This window comes from Akebia trifoliata, chromosome 3 (genome assembly GCF_017979445.1).
Source record: "Akebia trifoliata isolate Shusen 1 chromosome 3, ASM1797944v1, whole genome shotgun sequence".
NCBI lineage: Eukaryota > Viridiplantae > Streptophyta > Magnoliopsida > Ranunculales > Lardizabalaceae > Akebia > Akebia trifoliata.
The window spans coordinates 48,377,852-48,405,652 of NC_141377.1; the positions used below are offsets into that span (position 1 = coordinate 48,377,852).

Genomic DNA, 27,801 nt, shown 5'->3' on the forward strand with positions numbered 1-27,801 from the left:
CTTAATGACAGAGATGTATTCGCAATCAGTAAGTCCTCTTTATTTACAAAATAGAAAGTAATTATGAAAAATAAGAAAATTTATTTAGTTTTTTAATAATATTATTACTTTTTAAAAGTAATTTTTTGATGAAATTAACCCAAACAATCATTTCAACTTTCAAACATTAAAAAAAAAATATTATTGTTTTAAGCGTATCCAAACAGACTCTAAAATGGGGTAAAATTATCTACTTTTTGTTGATCATTAGTGGAATTAATTCAAAATTATATCGATATTAAAAATATCTCTTGGATGATAATACTGACGGAACGTAATGGAGTAGGTGATGCCTCCGCAAGATAGCGAGTTAGGTTGCCAAATTTTCTAGTATAATTGTCGTATAGTATGGAAATGTGTACTAAAAAAACTTAAAGTAACTTTATTCATAACACTTCCTTAACTAGAAAAAAAAAATTGATAAAACAAGAATCCATAAAGAAAGTTCTAAAATCCAAAGTCAGATATATAGTTAATGAAACAAATCCAAAGAATTGTCCTACAAGTCCTTAGAGACTATTGTAACATTTATCTTTCTTACTAAATTCTTTGCATTTATATTTTTCATCTAAAAGATATATAGGATTGCTCCCAACTCTTGGATCCTTCACAATTCAATCTTAGACCAATAAACATGTTTATGAGTATAAATATGTGTTTTATATAATTGATTTATATTTCATAACTTCTAATATATTATTTATAATTTATGTTTCACGTTTTTTTTTTTTTAAGTTTTTCCTTGGCGTTTTGAAACCTTAATTAACTCCGATCTGACTTTGTGACTAACTCTCCAACTACTTTCTCCTCCCAACATTGAATAGCTGTCCGGTTGTTTTGTTTTCCTCTTGAGGGAGATAGTCTTCCTTAATTTTCACCCATTAGATGATCATTACCATGGTTTCGATCGATGATAGGGAAGCTGTCTTCCTTAGTTATACACTAAAACTATACTTATATCTGAATCCATACATAAAACAGCCGCTCCTTCAATTACAAATCTATATTCTCTTCTCCCTCTCAAAAGATTAAAGATGGTAACTTTATCATCATCTTCAATAATTCTTCGCTCTCTCCTATTTGTTTGTATTGTTGTTGTGGATCATGAAGCACAAGCCCTCATCAAATTACCAAAGAATGTGAGCGTTCCAGCAGTGATAGTGTTTGGAGATTCGATAGTTGATCCAGGAAATAACAACTACATCACTACCATTGCTAAATGCAATTTTCCTCCATATGGGAAGGATTTCATGGGTGGAAAACCTACTGGCCGCTTTAGCAATGGAAAGATCCCCTCCGACATCATAGGTACCTCAACTATCCTAATTTTTCATAATTCTTTGAGCCAACTTGAGCTTAAATATGTGAATTATTATTATTATTATTTTTTTTTTAATCTTTTCTTCGAATTCGAATGTAGAGGTAGAACCATAGTGACAAAGTTGGGTTCGAGCATAATTTGACAAGAGAAAGATTTGGAAAAAGTTGGCAAAAAGATCCATTAAGTAAAAAAAAAAAAAAAAAAATTTAATTCGTAAAAGAATAAAATTTATTAAAAATTATGGATGGGAATTATTTTCAACCGTTAAACGGTCAAAATTTTCTCTCTCCTCCTCTCGCTTTTTTAGTAATAAAAAATTTGAGATTGGCCCTTTTCTCTCTCCAGTCAAGATCTCACGATCGATCATGATCACGATCTTGATCAAGATCACATTGATTAAGATCAAGATTTCAATCAAATATTCAATCATGATCGTGATTGTGATCAAGATCTTGATCTTGATCTTAATCAATGTGATCTTGATCAAAATAGTGATTATGATCATGATCGTGATCAAGATCGTGACGTGATCGTGAGATCTTGATCTTGGTCATAATTAAGATCGTGATCAAGATCTTGATTTTAATCAATGTGATCTTGATCAAGATCGTGATTATGATCATGATCGTGACAAAGATCTTCATCCTGATCGTGATTGTGATTATGATCTTGATCTTGATTGGAGAGACAATGTTGGAGAGAGGAGAGAGAAATTTAAAAAATTCTTGATCAACGATCACGATCTTGATCAAAATTTGGTGAAGGGTTTAATAATCTACCAACCAACGACCACGTTGATTAAGATCAAGATCATGATTGCATATTTGATCAAGAGCTTGATCTTAATTAACGTTATCTTGATCAAGATCGTGAGCAAGATCATAATCGATTGTGAGATCTTAATCTTGATCATGATTAAGATCGTGAGATATTGATTGGAGAGAGAAAATTTCAACTGTTTAACGGTCGAAAATGATTCTCATCCATAATTTTAAAAAAAATTTGATTCTTTTTACGAATTAAATTTTTATTTGGTTTTTTTAAATAATTTTCCCTAAAAATAAAGTGTCAATTAAATCATAATTAATCGTGATTTAATTGACAACATTCAAAATCATGGTTTAACCATGATTTTTCAAAAAATCACAGATTTTTGTCTCTATGCGTAGAACACCTCAACGGCTCAACTTGAAACCCAAGAATGTATAGAGGCCACCCGATTATCAAGCCAATCCAATTCTAAGAGCAACGAAGGTCGTACCCAGAAAATGGACACATAAAAGGAGATTATTGACTTGATTGCAGTTCCCCCTCCATGAATTCATGCAGTACAATAGAAAATAAATAGGATTTTAAAATAGGGGTGCAACTTGGTCTAGTTCAAATTGAAAATCAAACCAAACCGATAGCTTTGGGGTGGTTTGATTTAGTTTGGAACAAATTGCGGTTCGGTTTTGAATTACAAAAATGGAAAATCGATCAATTTGATTCGATTCTTTGGATTAAACTTGTATAAAACCGAACCTTTATGTAATAAATAAATATGTGTATATAATAATTGTTATGAATTATTTTAGGAGTTATGGCATAAATTAATGATCTTTTATTGATAAACTAATGACTTTTTATAGATAGATTAGTAATTTATTCTATGAAAATTTATGTTTATTATATGTTTATTTTTTTCATTAAAATGTTACTTACAATTTATAGAATATTGACAACCCATAGAATCGAACCGAACCAAACCGACTTTAGTTTGGTTTGGGTTGATCGGTTTCAATAGAATTTGGTTCAGTTCTAATTCTTATCAAGTGGAATTGTCCTATGTCTGTTCGATTCCAATATGACCTCAAACCGAACCAAGTTGCACCCTTATTTTAAAGTATAAATAATTCTAATATAGCATTCACAAAAACATAATTCTAACATCTATTAAACTTAAGTTTCCTGAATTGCTTTGTGAGGCATTGAGTAGACTCAACTTGATGGATATCGATGTTGATACAACTTTTCAATATAATCCTTATTTCTAAATGATTTATCCAAATCTAAAATAAGATTTATTTGATTAAAATTCCCTTCATTTTTTATTATCACATATATGATTACTACTATTTATTCATAAAATTCAATTGTTTGATACAAGTTTAGTTTGTGTTACTGAATTTGAAGAAATAATTACTGGTCCAATAGATTCTTCAATGACTATATGTAACAAAAATGAAAATGAAAAAAAAAAAATTCCTTTCAATTGGTGACTATCAAATAATTAAAAAATGTTTAACAATTTTCATAATAGTTATTCAGTTTTCAGAGAAATAATGTTGTTTTGTTATTGAGTCATTTTATTGGTTTCAAAGATGATCTTCAAACTCATGAATTATATGGGTCCCACTTGGTAAGTTTGACCCCAATAAGGATTTTAGACATCTCTGAATTTCCAACTTGGGTTAAAAAATTCATTATTGAACATCAAATTTCTTGGTAAAATTAGTTGTGAAAATGACTTTTAAAACTACATTTATGAAAATATGGACCAACAGCTCCCCTCTATAAAATATGGACAATTTGAGGTCCCGTTTTGTCAAACATTAACTTCTGTCTAATTATTAAATAAAAAGTCAAAAATACCCCTTTTTCAATTAAAAATAGGATGAAAATTGACTGATTCATTAAAAATGGGATGAAAAAATGTCTGGATTCATCGGAGCCATTTAATTAGTACACCGTCACTTGATTATTTGGGGGTGTGCCTGGCCTGAGGGGACGAGAAGCAGAATTTATAGGGAGTTGGGACTTGGTAGTGATGTTCCTCCACAAAAGATGTCCTCCTTAAATTCAAGCCATTGGATTGTCATCAAAACACATCTCGAAGCTGTTCAAACCGGGATGACACCTTCCCGACCAAACATTTTCGTTAGACACTAAATGGCTCTGATGGTGTACTAATTAGATTTCAGATTTCAGGATTTTAAATAGGAAAATAGTTAATCGACTTCCATGGGATGAAAAAAAAAAAAAACAAAAAACAAACAGGACTGAGGAGGCGAGGAGCTAGTAGATTGTGAGAAGAGAGAGAACAAGGGTGTTTCTGGTATTTTTGAATAATAATTATAACGGAAAATTTAAAAAAAAAAAAAATTCCTTTTAAGGATAAACTTTGAAAAACAATGCCTTGAATGGTCCATATCTTATAAATGGAGACCTGTTGGTCCGTTTTTTCGGCAATTTGGTTTTAAGGGTCATTTTCCCTTATTTATATGAATAAAAGAATAACACTCGAACCGGTTTTATCACAAAATGTGGTCAGATACTCTGAACTTCTATATGCACACCATCATTTGCTTATAAAATCTCATTCTTTTCAAATTAAATGATTTGCCATGTAGATAGTCAGGGGGGAGTTAGTAAGGAGCTGGTGGGGGTAATTAACTACATGCCCATTTGTCCTCACTCCTTCACCTCTCCCCCCATTTGGCCCCACACCCTCACCTCCCTCCAATTTTTGCCCCCACCGAAGTTTGAGACACCCTTATATTTTTAACTAACTACATGCCCCATTTGTTCACATTCCCTTACCTTTCTCCCCATTTGCCCTCACACCCTCACCTCCCTCTAATTTTTGCCCCACAGAACTTTGAGACACTCTTATATTTTCAGCTAATTACATGCCTATTTGTCCTCACTCTCTTATTTTAATTTTTTGTTGATGACATTGCCTCTTGACTAGGACTTCTCAAATATTTATTGAAAATGATCTAAATATCATTTTCTTCAACTACTAACTAAAAACCTCTTAATTTCTCTTTAAAATCATTCATCTTCACTATACAACTAACAATAATTTTCCCCCACTACAGAAAAATCCTGGCTCTACCCCTGTAAATAGTCATTATTTATTAATTACCATGGCAGTGACAACTCAATTTTTTTTTTTTCTCTTAGAAAATCTTAGGACCCATTTCTTCTCCTCCTTTCTTACAGAAAATAAAATGGATGATTTTTTGGGAAATTCCATCATAGAGGATTTTTGAAATCTTGAGTTTCTTAGGTGCATGATTTCCTTAATTTGTATGTTATAAGTAAAAGTTGGTGTGCCAATATAAATTCATTTTTAAAAAATACCTAACCTTAATTATGAAGATATATTACTGTCTTTAATAAAAGATTGAAAAGGTTAATTTAGACTAGGAAAAGGTATGGAAAGTAATAGTTGAGGAAAGAGAATAAAGTGAAAGTTTTCCACGAGGTTCAAAGTGGGATCAAATCCCTACCTTTTTTAATGTATGGATAAAAGAGGTGGGATCCACCGTTGTATTTTATTCCACACTCTACGGATTTACTAACTAAAAAAAACTGTTATTTTATTTCAACTTTTAATATCTTTACTAGTATAATGAGAGAAGGCGGAGTAAAAGTGGTCCGACACTAAAATTTGGATCTTAGAAATGACGCTGCTTTTATTTTTAAACGTGATATAATGATCATTTCGGTCAAAGCAAAGAAAATTGTAATCCCACTACCCCATAATGACGTTAGTTAGTTTCAAAATTATAAAAATACTCTTTTTACTAGAGTTTAAAATGAGTTGGTTCGGGTTAGGTATGAGTATATCCATATCCGAATCATTTTATTTTTACCAAACTCGTATCCAGATCTAACTTAACCAAATTAATTGATTTAGGTCGAATAATTTTGAATCATTCAAAGTTATATTTCAATAAAAATCACTAAAGGTGTGACTTGAATTGAAGGCCTCGTCATTTATTAAGGCATTAATCACTATGCTCAATACTTCTTTGGTTGTAAAAAAAAAGACTCTAAAACATATAAAATATAACTTACAAAGTAAGATTTCATTCAGATCAAAGTACATCAACCCATATCTAACCCATTTTTAAATTTGGATATCCCTAAATTCGGATCACTCGGATTTCGAATAAAATCCGACCCATTTTAAGCACTACCACTTATTGTTTAATCTTCCAAAAAGTTTTAACTAATATTTTAAATTATAAATAAGCCCTTATGGTATATGTCGGTTACACATGTCACTTTCTTGTGGTTAGTAACGTTAATGATATATATATATATATATTATATATATATATATATATATATATATATATATATAATATATATATATATATATATGGGTTGGGTTCCGTAGACACATAAAGCTACTTATAAAGTTATAACGTTTTTGTCTTATATGGTTAAAAAGATTCAGAATAAGCTATTTTTTGTGAGGATGATCTCTATGGTGAGGGGATCATCCTTGCAAAAAATCATCTCATTCCAAAACTTCTAACCTGATCAAAATTGATTTATAAAAATTGAATGGTCTAAAAATTTTCAACTTGTAAACATGGGGCTAGAAGTTTCATAATAGGCTGATTTTTGACAAGGATGATCTCCTCACCATAGAGATCATCCTCACAAAAAATCAGCCTATTCCAAATATTTTTGCCTATATAAGACAAAACACATTGTAACTTTATGAGTAGCTTTATGTGTATACGGATCCTAATCCTATATATATATATATATATATAATATATATATATATATATATATATATTATATATATATATATATATGTTAAAAAAAATTCTTAAATATTTTCTTGCACATAACTCATAACTGTCTACATTTTTTAGATTCCATAATAATGCAATTTTTTTTAATAAAAAATGAGGTTTCATGGACCTCTGGATTAACTCTAAGCTTGTTCCCCACCAAACCAGTTATATTCATCTTATCTAATTTTTGCAGCTGAAGATTTGGGGATTAAGGAGCTGGTACCACCTTATCTTGATCCAAGCTTAAAGCCTGTCGACCTCCTTACGGGTGTGAGCTTTGCCTCAGGTGCTTCAGGATATGATCCCCTCACAGCTCAATTAGCGGTACATTTTATTTTTATATCAATAATAATAATAATAATAAAATATTGCCAAAAAAAATTAGGTTCCAATTTTTGGATGATCTGAGAGAGCGTAAGAAATATTCCATAGTTTCTTATGAAAGCCGCTATTGGCACCCCAACTTTTACTTATTACATCCCAATTAAAAATAAAGAAAATAAATAAATGGTTGACAATAAGTAATGGTTAAGTTGCCAACTCTCTCATTTTTTTTTTTCTGCTAAATTTTTATTTTTTGGGTTAATATTTTATATGAGCCTAATCATAATTGTAAACAATTGTTGAAATTGTTCAAACGAGTGTTATAATGTTTTGTAATGCTTAAATAATAATTTGAGCCAAAACCTTTGTTGTTTTTGAATGGTGTGTTTTCATCTTTATTTAGGATGTGTAATACGTAAAAATTAAGGTGCCAATAACAGCTCTCTTTCTTTTTCTTAGAGAATTGTTCTTATCTTATTAGTGGACATAGGCTCTATCAAATTAACCACATAAATTTTGTTGTGTATTTTTTTTTTTAATTATTGCCTTGATTTTTAGATATGGGGTTTCATGGTCACATATTTTATTTTTCTTCACCTGTTTCTCAGGGTGTTTTAAGTTTCACGGATCAGTTAAATTTGTTCAAAGAATACATAGGGAAATTAAAGGCAATAAGTGGAGAAGAGAGAACTACAAGCATTATATCAGACAGCCTATACATAATTGAATCAGGGAGTGATGATATTGCAAATACATATTTTTCCATACCTGTGAGGCGTTTGAAGTATGACATTCAATCGTATACCGATATCATGGTCAACGGAGCTTCAAGTTTCCTTCAGGTAAATTCCTCATCTACAATAAGTGAAATGAGAGTTTAAACTCCCACAACAAACATTGTTAATAGAGTGTTGATAATATGACAGATTTTTGGTGGATTGATTTGACGCACGCTGATGTGGAAGCACACAATTTATTTAAAAAAAAATATTTCTTTCTTTTGCTCATTCTTTGCCCACACATTGATTATCTCATTGACAATCCAACAACACAGACATCTAAATTTCATGAAAATATTCATATTAAAAAAAAAAATTAAAAAAAATTGTTTTTCGAGCTTGATCTATAGTGGTTAAAATAGACGACTACCGAGCACCCACATTTAAAAATAAAATTCAACTTTGAAAAATAACTATTTATTTTTTATTTTTTTTAAGTTCATATAATTTAATCCTCTACAAGCTTATTTTATCGGATTGTGACTTTGAATGTCACAAGGTGATCAAATCTAAAAGTTTCTTTTTTTCACTATGGGCATGAGAGAGAAACTCTCTTTTCCTCTTTTTTATTTTTTTAATTAGTTGTGTGTTTCCGCATCAGCGTGCGTCAAGTCCATCCACCAAAAATCCGTCAAATTATCAGCACTCTTGTTAATAATACACCAATCATTTAATGAAAATATGTATTACATTTAATCCAAGTTATGAAATTATATGATACACACCAAATGACTATGCTACGACGATGACAACAACAAAATCTTATCTAAAAGATTTGGAGTCCCACTTATTACAACTAGAATCCTTTGGACCATCTAAATTGATTTTCCCTTAATATATCATTTATTGGAACTACTTTATTTTCTTAAATTTATTCGCTTCTAATTTTAGTCTTTTTAGTCTTTCTTCTTAAGAAAATGCTAGCCTCAACCTGTGGATCGAAATGTTACAGATTCTCATAAAAAATGTATCCCTAAGAAAGTGTTTGTTAATCTCTACAAGATGGGAATTGATCTTTACATTTTCGTCTTTGCATATTCACCTATGGCATAATTTATTTATTTATTTTACATAAATCATCTTATAAATTTTTTCTTTTAATTTGATTACTATTTCATCTAAGATATTTTATTTTAATTACCCGTCAAATTAAATGAAGTCATCTCCATGAAATAACAATACATGGTTGGCACTTGGAATTCTAGATCTCAGTCTACAATTAACTATGGTAACGAAAAGAAAACGTAGGACAAAGATGGTCATCGGGGGTACCCCCAAAGAATTTAATGCACACCAACCCATTGAGGTCTTAATGTTTTAGTTGACTTCTAAAACCATTTCTAAAAGAGATTACCTAACTTCTGGAGATCACTATCACACACAACTATGTCTTATTCATTGAATTTGGAGAAAGCACGGATTGAATGGAAGCAATCCTTTGTTTGAATTGATTGGAGGGAAAAAAAAAATGAATTTAAGAGGAGATTCTACTAAAAAATTTGTCATAGTCTATAATAGTCAGATTCATTGGACATAATTGATTGATACCAACTAGAATCTTTTAAAACTACCTTTATTGGGTCGATCATATGCTCCTATGGAATTTGTGTGTGTGTGTGTTTTTTGGGGGTTGCTCAATGACAACAATTGATTAAGAATAATAATTTTCTGACATCCCTCTCTGAAACATGTGTCCTGACGTGACATGTGCTAGAATTATAGATTCGTTTCCTTGAGATACACAATTGCACATATTTATGGGAATGTACAGTTGTGTATCCAGAGAGAAAAAATCTATGATTCTAGCCCATGCCACATCAAGGGGCATGTGTTAACTAGAGGGGTGTCAGAAAATCACGACTCATCAATTAACTCTAATTCCATCAATGAATCCAAGCACTCTATTGGATTCCATTTGTCATTGATCCGATAATTTATTTGGTTGTATTATTATTAGATGCTAATAATTGGATTTGGAAATGATCGCAAAACAATTCCATCATCTTTGGATGGAATCAAATCCAATTTAATATAGGTGAATAAAAAATACAGCTATATCATATGTTTGGATTAAAATATGTTATTTAATTTTTTAAAAAACTATTTTGGTAGGAATTGTATGGTTTGGGAGCACGGAGGATTGGTGTGTTCAATGCTCCCCCGATAGGATGCGTGCCAGCAGAAAGAACTTTGGCAGGAGGGCCAAAAAGAGAATGTGTCGAGAAATACAATAGTGCAGAAATGCTATTTAACTCCAAGTTATCAAACGAGATCGACCGTCTTAATAACAAGTTCCCACATGCAAGAATGGTCTATATCGATATTTACAATCTTATCCTCGATATCATCAGAAACCCAACTCGCTATGGTAATCCTCTCATCATCATCATTCTTCTTCTATGAATGACCCTACAATGAAAATACCAAGTGGCACCAAAGCCAGAGCGAGGATTTGTATGCGTGAGGATAATAAGGCCCTTAGAAATTTTAAAATTTCTTGGGAGGGTGACAGTGGCAAATTTTTTCGCATATAAATCCTTTCAATTTTTAAAATTCCTTTGTGTTCAAGTGCCCCCCTTGCCCCCACTATATAAATCCACCCGAGTGACACCTATTGATGGATTTACAGACAGAGAGAGAGAGAGAGAGAGAGAGAGACTAACCATATAAGCTTTACCAATTTAAACCTTTCTCTTCTTCTGACTTGTAAACTCAATTTTAGTCATTGGGCCTAACCCATGAATTTATTTTAAAATTAAATCGTTAGAAAATAATCATGGATCTCATTAGTTTCAGTGTGTACGTGGATCCACCAAGTGATTAGATCACTAAGAAAGTAAGAATAATGTGCATAAGAAGGAATCAATGATCCAGAGATATACTTGGGCAATTTAATTTGGTGGCTTGTGAAGTATGGTTTTTCTCGATATCTAATTATTATATTTTAGGCAAATTTACCAAAACATGCATCACATTTCGATTATTTATCAAAACAATAAACTGTAGTAATTAATTCCAAAAACGGTAGAAGGAATCAATGATCCAGAGATATACTTGGGCAATTTAATTTGGTGGCTTGTGAAGTATGGTTTTTCTCGATATCTAATTATTATATTTTAGGCAAATTTACCAAAACATGCATCACATTTCGATTATTTATCAAAACGATAAACTGTAGTAATTAATTCCAAAAACGGTAATTTTACCGTTTTTGGAATTAATATTTTTTACCAAAACGGTAAAAACAGTAAAATGTAATTTTTAACCAAAAATACCTTTTTTTTATTTTTTGACTAAAATTACAAAAAAAAAAAAATCCTCTCCTCTTTCATATTTCTATTTAGTGTTGGGAAGATTAAAAAGAAGAGACAGATTTAGTTGGATTTTAATTTATTTTTAAGGTTAAAATGGTAAATACATATGTAAAACAAAAAAGAGTATTTTCAATAAAAAAAAAATACATTTTACTGTTTTGGTAAAAAATATTAATTTTGAAAATGGTAAAATTACCGTTTTTGGAATTAATTGCTCTAGTTTACTGTTTTGGTAATTAATTATGAAAATTGTACCGTTTTGATAAATTTCTCTATATTTTAAATATGTGTTTGGTTGTTAATTAGGATTCGAAGTTGCGACTGAAGGGTGCTGTGGTACGGGAAAGATAGAAGTATCCATTTTATGTAATGATGCGACCCCGTCCATATGTGCAAATGCCTCCAAGTATGTATTCTGGGACAGCTTCCACCCCACCCAAGCAGCATACCAGACCATCGTGAGTCCCACCCTCGCCAAGTACATCAATCGTTTCTTCTGAGTAGATCAAGATCAAGATTAGATGGTCGAAGCAGTCAACACTAATTGATCATATCTCGTAAATGTATTAAAATTGGCATTATTTTGTAAAATGGGGTCTACAAATTACGTTATTTTCTTGTTTTTATTTCATTTTCCAAGAAAAAAAATACATTTATGAAGAATAATTCCCCCCTAAAATAAATTCTAAAATTCTTTAGAGAGATTATTTCCAATTTTCAAGTCAAAGTGGGGGTTAGATCCCATTAATTAGAAAATCCATTTTTTTGTTTTGTAGTAACTTATACCAATGTAAAGGGGTAAGGTCCACCTAAAAACTTGTTAAGGAGGATTGACTAAGAGACAAGGAAGATGTTAGGCACATTGAATCACTCATCAAATGATGATTTCCACATAATGACAAAAAGTGAAGTTGAAAATCAATTTTTTTTATAGAATTTTTTGAAATTAGAGGGGATGGGAGAAGTTAAGAGTTAAATGAACTATAATTTGACTTATAACAATTCAAACTAGAGATGATGCGCAAGCTATATACAAAAATATATGTTTTAGTATGACTTAGGTTTTGGTAAAAATCTAAGTAGATTTCACCATTTTTAACCTCAAAGCCATTAGAAAATATTTACGTGCTTACTTGGAAGTATGTTTTTGTTGGTGAGGTTTTAGGAGCATGTTCATGAGTTGAACAAACCCTTGAGTGAACCTTAACTTTATGCATGAGAATGTGTCCATTAGAGACTACTTTTGTTGGCTTAGAATGATAGAGAGGAAACCTAAAGATATCTATCATCTGGACACAATCATTTAAAAAAATAACAAGAATGGTGTATGCATGTAGTGTTGCTAAATGAACTTATTAAGGTCTTAGAAAAGGGAGATTGCTTAACATGTGAAGACTTACTCTCTCCTCCTTAAACCATTTTAAAGAAATCAAAGAAAATTAGGAATTTTAAAGTGTTTGGAATTAAACCAACTACAACTTGAAATTAAATGTTTTCTATGAAATTTATTATGGATTTTGAAGAAGGAGATTGCTTCACATAGTGAAGACTTACTCCTTCCTCCTTATGCCATTAAAAAAAAAGCAAGAAAACTAAACTACATTATAAGAATTTAAATGTGCTTCAAAATAAATAAATGGAGTTAGAAGTGGGGTTGAGAAGGAGGACAATACAAAAAACAGAAAATTAAATCCTACCCCACTTTGGTATTCCCTTCTTCATCTTCTTCTAAGCTTCTTGAATGAATGTGGTACTAGTTGGACAAAATTTTGAGGCTTAGGAAAGCTTTGAGGAAGGGTTTTAATTGAGTTTTAAGACATTCAAAATTTTCCTCCTTTTTACCTTGGATGAGTCCTATTTATAGGTTCTAATGAGACCCTTGGGATAAACTTGTCCAATTTCCTAAAGTTCTCAATATTTTCAAATAAACCTCTAAGAATAACTTTAATTATTCTCCAACAATTTGTTTTTTATGATCTCTTACTCTTCCACGACTTTAAGCAAACATGATGATTAAGGGGTGGGATTGTAAAAACTTACAAGGTTCTAGAGAATTCTAGGAGAAGAATAAAGTTGTTCAAGACCTTGATTATGGGTCAACCTCAAGAGAACTAGACTAAATGACATATAAGTATGGATTGTGATTGTGGATTTTTAAGTCACTCCCCATAGCTAGGCTTTTAACATCTTAAGGATAGGAGTGTAAAAGCCTAGGGATTCTAGATAGTTCTAAGAGATGGGCAAAAGGGTTATGATCCATAGAAGAAAAATCTTCTTGAATTGTGAGTAAGGTTAAATGGCACAAGAGTAAAACACCTTGATTAAGTCTTAACACGATGAGGGTAGGAAGGTAATTCAACTCATGTGGGGACCAAAACTTGACTAAGAGTCAAGATTAGAAAAAGAAAAAAAAACTAAAAAGTCTATGAAAAAGAATGGTAGGAGACTTGATGCATGGGTATGAAAAGAAAATAATGGGATTTTCTTGAAGAATAAGTAATTAAGAGAGCAATTTGAAAGTCTTTTCATTAGGCAAATCTTAAGCACACGTGTGCTCTAACAACCTCAATTGAATAGGCCTTGGGTGGGTTTGCTGATATGCAATTTTTAGCTGTGATGATGACCTATTGAAGGTCTTAACAAATATATATATATACTCACGGCCCTAAGGAAAGAAGATTTCCTTTAGGTCATGGGTACCCCATGGCCTAATCTAATTTAGCTTTCAAAAAATATTTTGGCAGAGTTGGGGCCACTAAAGTGCCCCCTACTTGATTGAAATGAAAATCTTACTCTTCCTAAATTTATTTTAAAGTGTTGATAATATGACAAGTTTTTGATGGACGAATTTGACGGACACTAATGTGAAACTACATAACTTATTAAAAAAATAAAAAAGAGAAAAATAGAGTTTCTCTCTTGCCCATAGTGAAAAAAAGAAACTTTCAGATCTGATTTTTTTGTGACATTCAAAATCATGATCTGGTGAAATGAAATTGTAGAGGATAAAATTATATGAAGTTTAAAGAAAAAAATAAAATAATTATTTTTCATCATCGAATTTTATTTTTAAATGTGGGTGCTCGGTAGCCGTCTATTTTATACACCATGGATTAAGTTTGAAAATAATTTTTCTTTTTATTTCCTAATATAAATATTTTCATAAAATCTAGATGTCTATATTGGATTGTCAATGTGATAATCAATGTGGCCCAGCAATCACTTTTTAAGATTTGAAATCTAAAAAGATAAATATGTGACGGAGGAGGGACAAGAGAGAGAATTTTGTTTTATTTTATTTATTTTTATTAAATTACAAGCTTTCACGTCAGCGTGCGTAAGTCCATCCAAAAAAAAAATCCGTCGTATTATCAGCACTATTTATTTTAATACCTAAAATATCAAGAAAAACAATACTATAAAAAAAAATTACCCCTAAATGATTATTTCAAGTGTTTTAAATGCAAGTTAAATGCATGTATCACTAAAGGACAAAATAAAATATGAATACATTAAATGCGTTTCAGACTCATCTTTAGGCGGTGTTTGTTTGCGCTATTTTTCAGTGCTTATTGCTGAAAAAAAAATTAAATTCAGCACTTTTGTCAAAATAGCGCGTTTGTTTACTCTATATTTTCAGTGCTTACTGCTGAAAATAAGTGAAAAAAATTCAGCACTATTCTGATGCTGAAAAAAAGTGCTGAAACGATAAGCAGTTCGCTTTTTTCAACACGGACAAGTATGCCCTTTATTTTTTTGAGCATGGACAAGTATGCCCTTATTCTTAAAAGGATATTACCTCTTATATCCCATGGATAAGTATATAAACACCCCACAAATTAATAAACCCACACCATGGCTAAATTATTATGTCTTATATGGGTTAAAAGTTTTGGAATGAGTTGATTTTTGGTGAGGATGATCTCTACAATGAGGAGATCATCCTCACCAAAGATCAGCACATCTTGAAACTTCTAACCCTATCAAAACAAGTTCAAGAACCGTAAATCGTCCATTTAAAAAAAAAAACTATTTTTGACGAGTTAGAAGTTTCAAAATAGACTGATTTTTGGTGAGGATGATCTCTAGACCATATAGACCATCCTCACTAAAAATTTTCTCATTCCAAACACTTTAACCCATATAAAACAAAAAAAAATGGCTATAGTGTGGGTTGCCCTTATTAATGCATAGGGTGCTTTTATAATTACACATCCTTCATTTCCATCGAAAATTATTCATTTAGAATTAAGTTCTTTTAAAGTTGATTTCAAATTTTGGTAACTTGAATAACATTATTATTTTTAATTTGAAATTTATAGGCTTTTATAAATAGAAATTATTATTTATAAATTGAAGATTTGAATATTATTTATTATTTAAAAATAAATTATATTTTAATTTTATAAGAAATAATATATTTTATTGTGTTTGATAATAAATAAACATTTGAAACATGCAAACAATGTATAATATGATTGTAAGGGTAACAAAGACAATTTACCAATTTCAGCAATGTGGAGCAAACATAATTCAGCATCTAAACAAACAACTTTTTCAGCACTTAAATTCAGTGCTTATAAGTTTCAGCGTTTAATGCTATTCAGCATTTATTTTTTTCAGTTTAACAAACAGCACCTTAGTCTTATGCGATGGCTCTTATTTTAAAGTGCAAAAAATTTACATTTTGGGAATAACCAACTGGGGCATTTGGTAAAAAATGATTTTTAAGGGTCTTTTTGATACAAAATTCAATTTCTCAGGTCTAATTAATGCAAAAAAATACGTGCAGTTAGGGCACATGTTAACAAAAGCCTTATACGATGAGGGGTGGAATTGAGGATAGTCCACACCACTTAACAATTTTTAAAGTACCAAAATCACATTTCTTCCTTGCTCCTACCTATACTTATTAAATTTTAAAAAGTACTTTAATTGAAGGTACCCTCTACTTTGTGTTGAATATTTGAGAATACCCACTGCAATTTTTCATTGATTACATATCCCTTGATCTCAATCTAGGATTAAAATCAGTTATCTTCAAGCTCTTGAGTAAGGGTATATTAATTTTAACCTCTTCAACGTCTAGTACATGATTTATATTTTTTGTTTTTCACTCATGCTAATAATGATTCTAGTAAAATATTTCTTAAAATACATAAGATGACTTTTAGATGATTAGGATGGAATGTTGAGTCCTTGGTCTTTATCGGAAACAAATCATGAGGATATTCCTTTCACCGACTCCCCACCAGTGGTGAATCCAAGAAACTCTTGATCGATACATTAGAAGATAGGAAATCAAAATTAATGATGGTTGCATACAAAGAAAATTACACTTATCGACTCTATCTTTCATGATACAATAATTTTTATATTAAAATATTTTTAGAAATGTAAAAAAAAACAAAAAAAAAACCCATAATGAACTGATCAAATGCTAAAATAAGATAATTCCTTACTAAGGTTGTCAATGGGCGGGTTGAGACTTGGCTTTCTAATTGAGCCTAAAAGCAATCCTAAGAGATGGGCTACACCCTAATCCAGGGTCCTAAACTGCCTTGGGATTGAACAGGCCAAGCCTGAGCCTGCTCACAAGGGCTCGGGTTGGACTTTTTGGGGACTTCTACTCTCTTTTGACACAACCACGTACCAATGCCCAATTGAAGAATAATTGTGAAAAGTAAGACTAATGAGACTTGGCCCTACATGTAAAGATGATCATATAAATTATCTGACAATTTTATCTTTATTATTATTTTTTTATTATCACAAATGAACTAGTAGATTGGAACTATAAAAGATTTATATGTAAACCTAAAGGTATAATAGGATATGGTTTATGGTTTTGCCATAATGTTAAAACTTAACTCGACTTGTATGTCTATCAAGTCAAATCATGCTAACGACTGATGAACTGGCTTGCAATAAAGAAATAATATTTATTTTTTGTTCTACAAGAAAGTATTAAGTATAGTCGCATAACTCAGTAGAGTTTCTAACTCAAGTTGGAGTATTGTAGCTAACTCTGACTTATAGATGACCTGATCCGATATTTTGATGAGTCAACTCAATATGTTGATTCCGTTAAGTGCGGTTTACTCACGTCAAATTTCAAACAAATACAGTTGACTCGGCCTAGTTTTAAAACTATGGTTTTAAGTTTAACCCATTTTAACTTGGTTATATATGAAGTGAAAAATATGTCCATACTTTCGCATGTTTTATGTCCAGAGTTTATTGTATTTCTTTTTAATCTGACTATGTCTTAACTAGTATCACCAATATTGTTATTTTGTGAATTTCACAACTTCCAAAAAATTAGTTTGTCATTGAAATAATTATTTATTAATAATAAATATTTGATTTTATGATTGAAAGTTTTTTTCTCTCTTTTTTTTTTTTTTTTTCTAATAAATAATCAAGATTTAGGATAAAAAAAAGTAACTAACAAGATGTATGATACAAGGTTCTTCGTGATAAAAAAAAAAGTAGAGTTTGAGATCAGGAATGACACCCCTAACAAAAGCATCTAGTTACTAACATATATAGCATCCTAAAAGTTATTTGGTCATTAACACCGCACATTCATGATCGATGTGCACTGCTGGCCACATCATGTACGCTTTATGTCATCTCTCACCAAATAATTTGATCATTTAATTAAGTTTTTGTGAGGTGAGTATACAATATATGTATTTATTATTAATGGTTGTTAGTTGGACAAACTATAAATCTAAACCTACCATTATGTGACCTTTTGTCGAGGATACCGTGAACTCTCCCAGTTTTAGAATTTAGTCTAAGAAAGATCTTCCTGATAATTAAATAAAGGCCACCACGTTGGACACTTGTTTAAATTATAAACAATCAAGTTAAAATTTTGATGGAATGATATTTGTTATTTAATGAATGGCGGTGCATTTGAAAACAATGGGTGCCATGGTATTTGCTCGTAGTAGGCAACAAGGTCCACTCGACAACATTCCAACTAGTGAGACACTTTCTTTACTATGATAGTAAGATTTTAAGTCTTACTAAGGATCGATTTTGTTCAAATGGATTACCACATTAGCAATCCAACACCACAGCCCTCTACGTTTCATATAAAAAACTCAGATCCAAAGAAGAAGAAAAAAATTTTCAAAAATCAATTTCTTTTGATCTTGATCCAAGGTTTTGAAAATGGATGGTTATCGAATTTTTGCATAACTCCCAAACTTAAAACTAATATTCAACGACTTAGTAAGGGTGAAATCCTTACTTAGTAAGGCAAGTTGGACTCTTCCAACTATTCGGGGTTAGTAAGGTGAATGTACCAACCTCACCTAACTTGTCACTCACATCACCTCCCAACAACCAACACCAAGAAATAATCTACTTGAATCACATCCACAAACCACTCATACAATGACCATCAGAGCCAATAACAACATTCACAAACCCATCAAGAAGATGAACCCTCACATTCAACTATTCAAACCCAATGACCTTGAACCAACCATAGTGACCTGAGCTCTCAAAGGTCATAAATGTAGTCGGACTATGTCTAAAGAGTACAATGCTTTGGTCAAGAATGAAACGTGGGAGTTAGTTCCACCTAATACAAGTCATAATCTCGTAAGATGTAAGTGAATTTTTATAACTAAACGCAAATTTGATGGTTATGTTGATAGGTTCAAAGCTCGTTTGGTTGCAAAGGACTTTCACCAACGTCTTGGAATAGATTATCATGATACATTTAGCCATGTCGTTAAACCAACCACAATTCGTGTTGTATTCAATATAGCTGTGAGTCGAGGTTGATCATTAAGGCAACTTGACGTTCGAAATTGTAGTCGATTGATTGCAGATATGAAATTGAACAAATATTAAAAAAAACTTTGGTAAGTAAGATTCGTTCCACAGGGACAATAGTGATTCAACTTTTCTTTCAAATTGAAATCAAAATAGATTTTGAAAACAGATTAGAAGATTTGCAGCTAAGAAATATAAAGAAATTGAAGAAGAAGTGAATTGAAGACAATGTAAAAAACTTAGAAAAATCAAATCAACCTTTACAAGTCATCTTAAAGGAAATTGCTGGATAATTCTAATTCTAACTCAATCCACGCAACAAACCATTATTCGTGGATTGAAAGATAAATCGATTAACTCTCATAGGAGACTTGAAAATATAAATGTGAATCCTGAACTTAGAGAAGATTGTCAGATTTGTATATCAAATTCATCACAAAGCATGATTAAGCCTGAACTCATCTAAGCATGCATCATCAAAGTTAGAATAATATTTACAAATTGGATGATCTCACCTAAAAATCTTCACAAAAATACAATTAAAGCAAGGACAATATAATTAATTCAACAATATTAAGATGAACTCACTCCAACATCATTGACTTCTCTAAGGAAAGTCTAGTCGATCATCACAAGGAACAAGTTGCAACAATAGTTAAACAAGGAAAATATGGTGGAGAAGAAGATGAAAAAATTATGTGTTACACTTTGATTCCAAGCTTTATGATTTTACAATGGAGTTACAAAGAGAAATTAACGAAGAAAGATAAAAAAAATAACTCTTGAGCTCTCACTTCTATAAGGATTCTTTCTTTCAAAGAAAAATAAAAAAAATACAGAGAAATTAGGAAGAAGAAGAGGGACCCACTTCTTTTGGGATAATCCTTCAATTTATAGATTTTATATTCGGGTTATTGAGTCGAATTTTTACCTTAGTTGATTTGAGAAGAGTCTACAGTTGCAACAGCTAAAGAGTTTGGAATGTTCAATTCGAATCTAGAGGCACGATTCCTCGAGATTATCGCGATTCACCAAGGGTTTATCGCGACGCGGTGACGTGGCAACATTTGCTACTGAGTTTTGGCTGACTACTCTCTTTTTGCTTGTATATTATAACGAAAATTATTTGTGTTCAAAATTGCCTCTCTTTACTTGCAAAAAGTAGAAAATTTTATTAACTTCGATAATATGGCAATTTCATATAATTTACTCTTATTTAAGGAGAAATAATAATTAGGTGTTGATAATCCTAGTGTAATTACGGCCTCACAAATGGCTTTATGGGACCTTATCACTTGACGTAAACATTGCTTTCCTTCAAAGTAGCCTTTCAGAAAATGTCTATATGTCACAACCACCAGGATTTGTTGATAAAAACAATCCTTCACGTGTATGCAAACTCAGAAAATCAATCCATGGCTTGAAACAAGTTTCTCGGACTTGGTATCAGGAACTTCATATTTTTCTTCTTTCTTTTATTTTTAAGAACTCATGCTGATACTTCTCTATTTGTCTTCAATGCTGATGGCCATACTCTATATCTCATTGTATATGTTGATGGTATTATTCTCGTGGGAAACAATACTATCATAGTGAATCAATTTGTGTATGTTCTTGCTCTATAGTTTTCACTCAAAGATCTTGGGATGTTAACTTATTTTCTGGGTGTATAGGTTGTTCCAAACGAAAACGGTGTCTTACTCTCTCAACGGTGTTATATTATGGATCTTTTAACACAAACAAAGATGCATGAAGCCAAATATGTTCTCAAACCAATGCCAACCATTCATTCTCTCACGTTAAACTCATGTTCCTCTCTATCTGATCCATCTGAATATCGAACAGTAGTTGGCAGCCTTCAGTATTTACTAATCACAAGGACATACATTTCATTTGCTGTCAATAAGCTATCACAATATAAGCATTATCTTACAATGAGCATTGGTCCATTGTCAAAAGATTATTACGCTATCTGGTTGGTACCATTGATGATGGTTTACAAATTTATCATGACTCATCTGTTAGTTTGCATGTTTTTTCTGATGCTGATTGGGCAAGGGACAAAGACAAATTTACATCCAAATGTGCCTATGTTGTGTATCTCAATAGAAATCCTCTGTCTTGGAGTTCTAAAAAGTAAATTACTATTGCTAGATCCTCCACTTAGGCAGAGTATAGCTCTATTGCTAGTATTGCTGCTGAGCTAAATTGGATTTGCTATCTTTTATCAGATCTTGGTTTTAAGATTCCCCGTGTCCCGTAATTTACTGTGATAATATTGGAGCCATCCAATTATGGTCTAATCCAATTTTTCATTCAAGAATGAAGTATATTGCAATTGATTTTCATTTCATTCGGGATCAACTTCACAATGGTGTTCTTCGTGTTGCTCATGTGTTATATGAAGATCAAATTGTTGATGCCCTCACAAAGCCTTTTCCACCACAACGTTTTTTTCAACTCAAGTTCAAAATTGGATTTCTCTACCGAGCTCCATCTTGAGGGGGCATGATAGAGGAATTTGATAATTGATCTCCTTACTTTTAGCCATTTGCTAGTATTATTTAAATGCTTATTAACTGTAATTACCAAGCTTAGGGATTAATCTTTAACAGACTCTAACTTATAGGATCTATAACAAACTTTTTGGTACTCTACTATTATTTATTTGCCAATTCTGATCAATAAAAGTAGATGAACAAAGTTCATCACTACTTTTATTATATGTATATCCTCCTAACTTATCTTTTCCCTTTACTTATTTTTAATAATTATAAAAATTGAAAAAAATATTCATCATATATATATATATATATATATATATATATATCCTCCTAACTTATCTTTTCCCTTTACTTATTTTTAAATAATTATAAAAATTGAAAAAAATATTCATCATATATATATATATACACATATATTTATCCACCTACTTATCTTTTTAATAAATGATTTCAAATCTGATAATTCAGCAAAAGTGACTTACAAAAAAATATATATAAAATCTCAATCACTAAAATACAAAATCCAATGATCGGGACAAATACCAACACAAAATCATTTTAAAATAGATTAGAGTGTTTTATCCCTATAGATTCCCCATTTTGTTTGGATTGAGCCCAAGAACCCCAAAACCTATAAAAAAAAGGGTTTGATCCAAATATCCTTGAAATAGCTCAAAAGCCCACCTAGGCCACTTCTTTTTTTAAAAATGGATTTTAGCCTAGCCATAGGTAACTTATGGACCAATAAATTTTTAGCTTGGTCCCTCACTAACCCAAGGACCAGTACAAATTTACCTGGGTCACTCACTTGCCCAAATACCAGAGAATTAAGCTATTATGATTGAAATTTGTGTATTTGAGTGCTCCAGATTTGCTTTTGGAGATTTTCATGTAAATACATCTAAATCTTCTATTTTCAAAGAGAGCTCAAAGTGATTTTCCATCTTCACCCTCACATTAATGCATGCTTAGCATTTACTTTTGGCTCTCCCAAAAGATATATTTCATCTGATTCTTAGTTTGTTAAGACTCAATCCAAAGTAATTGACCATTGAGGTCACATTCTTATATATAATTCTAAGTCATCATTTAAGGTGTCTTTGTAAATCAACTAAATTCGAGAAATCAACACCATTTTGCCCATCAAAGAGAATTCTTTGGAATCTAAGAGTAATTATCTTTCCATCCTTAAGTTTATTGGGATTCTATCAAAGGTAATTGACTCTTAAGACCTTATATCTTTAGAAAAATTGTACGTCATGGCTCTTTTTTTACATTCAAGATTGACTACTTTCAAAGGGTGGGGACACCCTTACTCTTCCAAAAAAATTTCTAGAACCTTATGAGTATTTACACTTTTATACTTTGAACATCATGATTAGTATGACTCAAAGAGATGGGATGAGAATGATCCACAATGACACTTTGAATGAGAGCAAACAAAATCATTTAGTTAGATTTTATTGAAAATAAGTGAACTGGTGGAGCCTGGACATTTATATCTAGACCTTTCTAAGCCTCAAAACTATGTATAAATATACTGTCATACACCTTTGAGGTCTAGTTTGGAAGATCTAAAAAAGAAAAAGAAAAGAAAAAGACCAAGGTAGGAATGTAGTTTAGTTACATTAATTTTTTATTTTTACATTATTTGCACCCTAATCCCTCTTCTACCCTTTCACTTTACTTTATTAAAAAAAATTCATTACAAGCATACAATATAATCTTTCTTTTCTATTGCAAAGGGTGGTAGAGAGTAATCCCTCTATATTAGGTAATCTCCCCATCTAAGTCCATAATAAGTTCCTTAAAAAACATTTGCATGCATTCATCTTTGCACACACTCATTAAAGCATCATACAAGGTGAAGGTTCCAACGATACTTTCCAATTAATGGAAGTGTTCTTAGAATTTCACCAATAAAAAAGACTAACTCACTTTGAGCACATTCCCTTAAGCAAGGGCGGGGCTAGTGGGGGCAATTGCCCTCTCATAAGTTTGAGATACCCTTATATTTTCAACTAATTACATGCCCCATTTGTCCCTACTCCCTCACCTCTCTCACCATTTGCCCCCACGCCCTCACCTCCCTCCAATTTTTGCCCTCTACCCCTGTTCAATTTTCTATTAATGACATTGCCTCTTGACTGAGCCTTCTCATATACTAATTGGAAATGACCTAAATATCCTTTTCTTCAACTTCTAATAAAAAATCTCGGAATTTCTCCATAAAACCATTCAACTTCAAGTTCTACAACTATACAACTAACCATAGTTTGCCCCCACTACAAGAAAATTCTATCTCCGCCCCTGTCCTTAAGCATCATTTTCATTCAAAAATGAAAGAGTAAAAAGAATGCTATCCTTATGGATTAACACTCTCAACTAATAGTAAACAAAAAATAGTTGGTACATCTCATTACACATATACCCATCTCTTATGCATTGATGCATACAGTCATCATCACATCATTCTAACTCATTTTTTTTTCTTTTGAAAAACAATCTTATTATTCACTTTTGGCCAATACCATGGGTCAGGTGCCTAACACCTTCCCTGTCTCGCAAGCGTACATCCTTATCCAAACCTCTAGGCTAATACCAGATTTGAGTCACCAACTCCTTGAAAAAATGATTATGGTGTCCATTCACACCTTAAAACTCTTTAAATGGTGCCAATTCCCAAACCCAAGTAGATGAGGTTTAGATCAATAAACTCTCACCACTTATCTACAATCCCAAACATTAGATTTTGTGATTTATTTTTGAGTTACTTTTTATGGTTGCATGGATCCAACACTTAAAAAATTTATTGTATTTTTTTTTTAATATGTTAGTAATTTGTGTATAAATATTATATTGGATATACTAGTATTAAAACCAATTCACTGCTTGTTTGTCTAAAAATTTGGAGTTGGCTAATTGAACATTATCTTCATCTATTTAGTTTTGTCTAAAGTCGTGTCTTCTATTGATTAATGTGCATTTATATCCCCTCCTTTTTACCTAGATCCACATTAATTTAGTGTTCTTCTTGCTCTATTAGAATTTAATTTGCATATGAGTCAAAATGATGAGGGTATAATTGATTTATATTGCATAGGACCACATAATCTGATTTAACTTTTTTTTTTTTCTTAGAAAAAAAAGTATATTTTACTAGGGATACACTTACATTTTCAAAATGTTCATTTATAAATTTACCTCTCCCAATTTGTTCTCCATCTCAACATCCTCATCCCCCTGACACTGAATGTATGAATATGTTGTTTCTTGATTGTCAAAACTTCATATCCATAATGTATGATTTCATTGGTAGTATTACTGTTTTAAAAAAAATAGTTTGATCGGGATATATGGACGACACAGGCACTCCAGAGCATATAATTATTATCAGAGTATAATAGACGGAGCAAGAAATGAAATGAAAAGCGGAACTTGAAATGGTCTTAAAATTTGTTTTTTGTGTGGAAACATGAATTACATCAAAAACTTTAGGCGGGAAGGGAGAGGGAACCAAAATAGAATGGGTGGGAATGCTTGAGTTATAACAACCAAAAATTAGGAATTTTTAGATACTTTTGAATATGCATAATATAATTTTTGTGGATAAATTATGTATAATTAAATAATACATCCACCATGTTCTTCTTCACAAAATAAAATAAATATTGATCATTTATATACACCTTATGTGAGTGTCTAATGGACAAAATGAAGGAACATCAAATAATGAGACCATAGGGATGGATTGTTCAAAAATGGATGTTACACTTACATCTAGTAATGAAATAGTAGCAAGGTCTAAGAAGGGAATCATACCTGAGCACTTTATGATAGAGATGGATTTTGTAAACCCTCTTTGGATATAAAATAGAAAGTAATTGTGGAAGACAGTAATTTTTGGAAAGTAAAAGTAGTGTCTTTTACTTTTTTCTAAAATTAATATTTCTAACTTACTAAAAATGGGTTTGTGAAATGAATAATAATTTTCTAACTAGAAAGTCTATCCTTTGGTCAGTACTCAATTGACGTGACGTGGCGTGGATACAGAACCATAGTTCTTTTTCCTTAGGATACACAATTACAAGACAGGCTGCCAAAACTTTTATTTATGTAATAGTTGTATATTAGGGAAATGTGTCCCTTAACGTCATGTAAGAAAAGAGTCCATAAAGAAAGTTCTAACATCTAAAGTGACGTATATAGTGGGATAAATCAAAAAAATATCAATCATAGTTACTATATAAGTCGGTTTCGGCAAAAGGGTTGCATTAATTATTTAAGAAAATTCATTAATTAAATGAATTTACTGAGCCAACTCGAAAAATAATGTGTCAACTTGTCAATTCAATCGGTATCGGCTTCAAATGCATCGAGTCGAGTAAAACATATATATATATATATATATATATATATATATATATATATATTATATATAGGGTCCCGTTCTCCATCCTAAGCTTTACACTACACTTTAACAAACGTATTTTGTCCTACATGGGTTAGAAGTTTTGGAATGGGCTGATTTTTGGTGATGATGATCTCTATGGTGAGGAGATCATCCTCACTAAAAATCAGCTCATTCCAAAATTTCTAACCCTATCAAAAATGGTTTACAAAAAATGGATGGTCCACGATTTTTCAACTTGTAAACATGGGGCTAAAAATTCAGAATGAGCTGATTTTTGGTGAGGATGATCTTCTAATCATAGAGATCATCCTCACCAAAAATCAGCCTATTACAAAACTTCTAACCATGTAAGACAAAACACGTTTGTTAAAGTGTAGGGTAAAGCTTAGGGTGTTGAACATTTTCCATATATATATATACACGATAACAAGAAGTACATTTATTACACTATTAATAAATGTATTTAAATGTTAATCGATTGCAAAGGTTTGGCTAAAATTATAATCTCAACATTACAAAACATTATTAATAGGATATCTCCGGATTATTCTTGATTATTCTTGACTTACTAGATTAATCATGTAATCTTTTAGATTAGGATAGTTGGGACTTTCTAGATTATTCTTATAATATTCTAGATTAGGATAGTTGTGACTTTCTAGAATATTCTTACAAACCTCTAGAATAGGATAATTGAGACTTTCTAGATTATTCTTGTAATGCCTATAAATACCCTATTGGGGCATTTGTAATAACCATCTAAGAATTCTCAATCAAATAAGATCTTTTCATGGTATCAGAGCCTTAAGGCTAACGCTACCCATTTCTTAACACTAGCCGATCACACCTCCATCACAAAATTTTTCTTTCTAAGTCATGGCCTCCACTCCAACCACACCGTCATCTACCACCCCCCACTCCACCGTTATTAATCCTCTAGACAACACCACACACCTCATTGCTATTAATGTTTCAGCACAAGCACCTCTAAAACTCACATCCACAAATTACACCGCATGGAGGCTCCAATTTTAAACGCTTCTCATCGGCTACGACTTACTCGGATTTATTGATGGAACAAAGCCATGTCCACCTTCCACTATCATGCAAAACGGTGTCTCATCACCCAATCCGGATTATCTCTTATGGATCCGTCAAGACCAACTCTTGCTCAACGCCATCATCGGTTCTCTCACACCGTCACTAATCCCATTCATTGCTACTGCAAAAACATCCTATGATGCTTGGACGACTATTTCCAACACCTATGCTAAGCCGACTCGCGGTCGCATTCTCGGTCTCAAGAGTCGCCTTACCAACCCCGTCAAAGGTACTCAGTCTATCACTGAGTATATGCAAGGTATCAAAACCACTGTTGATGCATTAGCTCTTATGAACGTCTCAGTTGATTCTAAAGATCTTGTCATAAAAATTCTTAATGGCCTTGACGAGAACTATAAAGAACTCTCTAACGCTATTCAAGCACGAGAAACATCCATCTCTTTCGATGAGCTACATGAGAAACTGCTCAACCATGAAGCACAACTGACAGCCAAAACAGATTCATCTTCTCCTATCCCTGCCACGGCTTTCCCTGCTACTCGATCTTCCCCACAGAGCTATGCTTCATCGCCCCAACCATCGCGTGGTCTTCCCCGCTCCTTTAACCAAACTCGCGGTCAGTCAGTCCAATCGTCACACGTCTCCTTAACATCTCGGCCTCC

General features: G+C 31.8%; 1 protein-coding gene across 1 annotated transcript; it reads left to right on the forward strand.

Annotated features, from left to right (window-relative positions):
- The first annotated feature begins 1,012 nt into the window (after positions 1–1,012).
- On the forward strand, positions 1,013–12,076 carry LOC147407556 (GDSL esterase/lipase EXL1-like). Its single transcript, XM_086436185.1, has 5 exons — positions 1,013–1,347; positions 7,139–7,269; positions 7,878–8,111; positions 10,161–10,416; positions 11,669–12,076. The coding sequence occupies exons 1-5, from the start codon at positions 1,074–1,076 to the stop codon at positions 11,860–11,862; spliced, it is 1,089 nt and encodes a 362-aa protein (XP_086292311.1). The 5' UTR covers positions 1,013–1,073; the 3' UTR covers positions 11,863–12,076.
- The last annotated feature ends 15,725 nt before the right edge of the window (positions 12,077–27,801 follow it).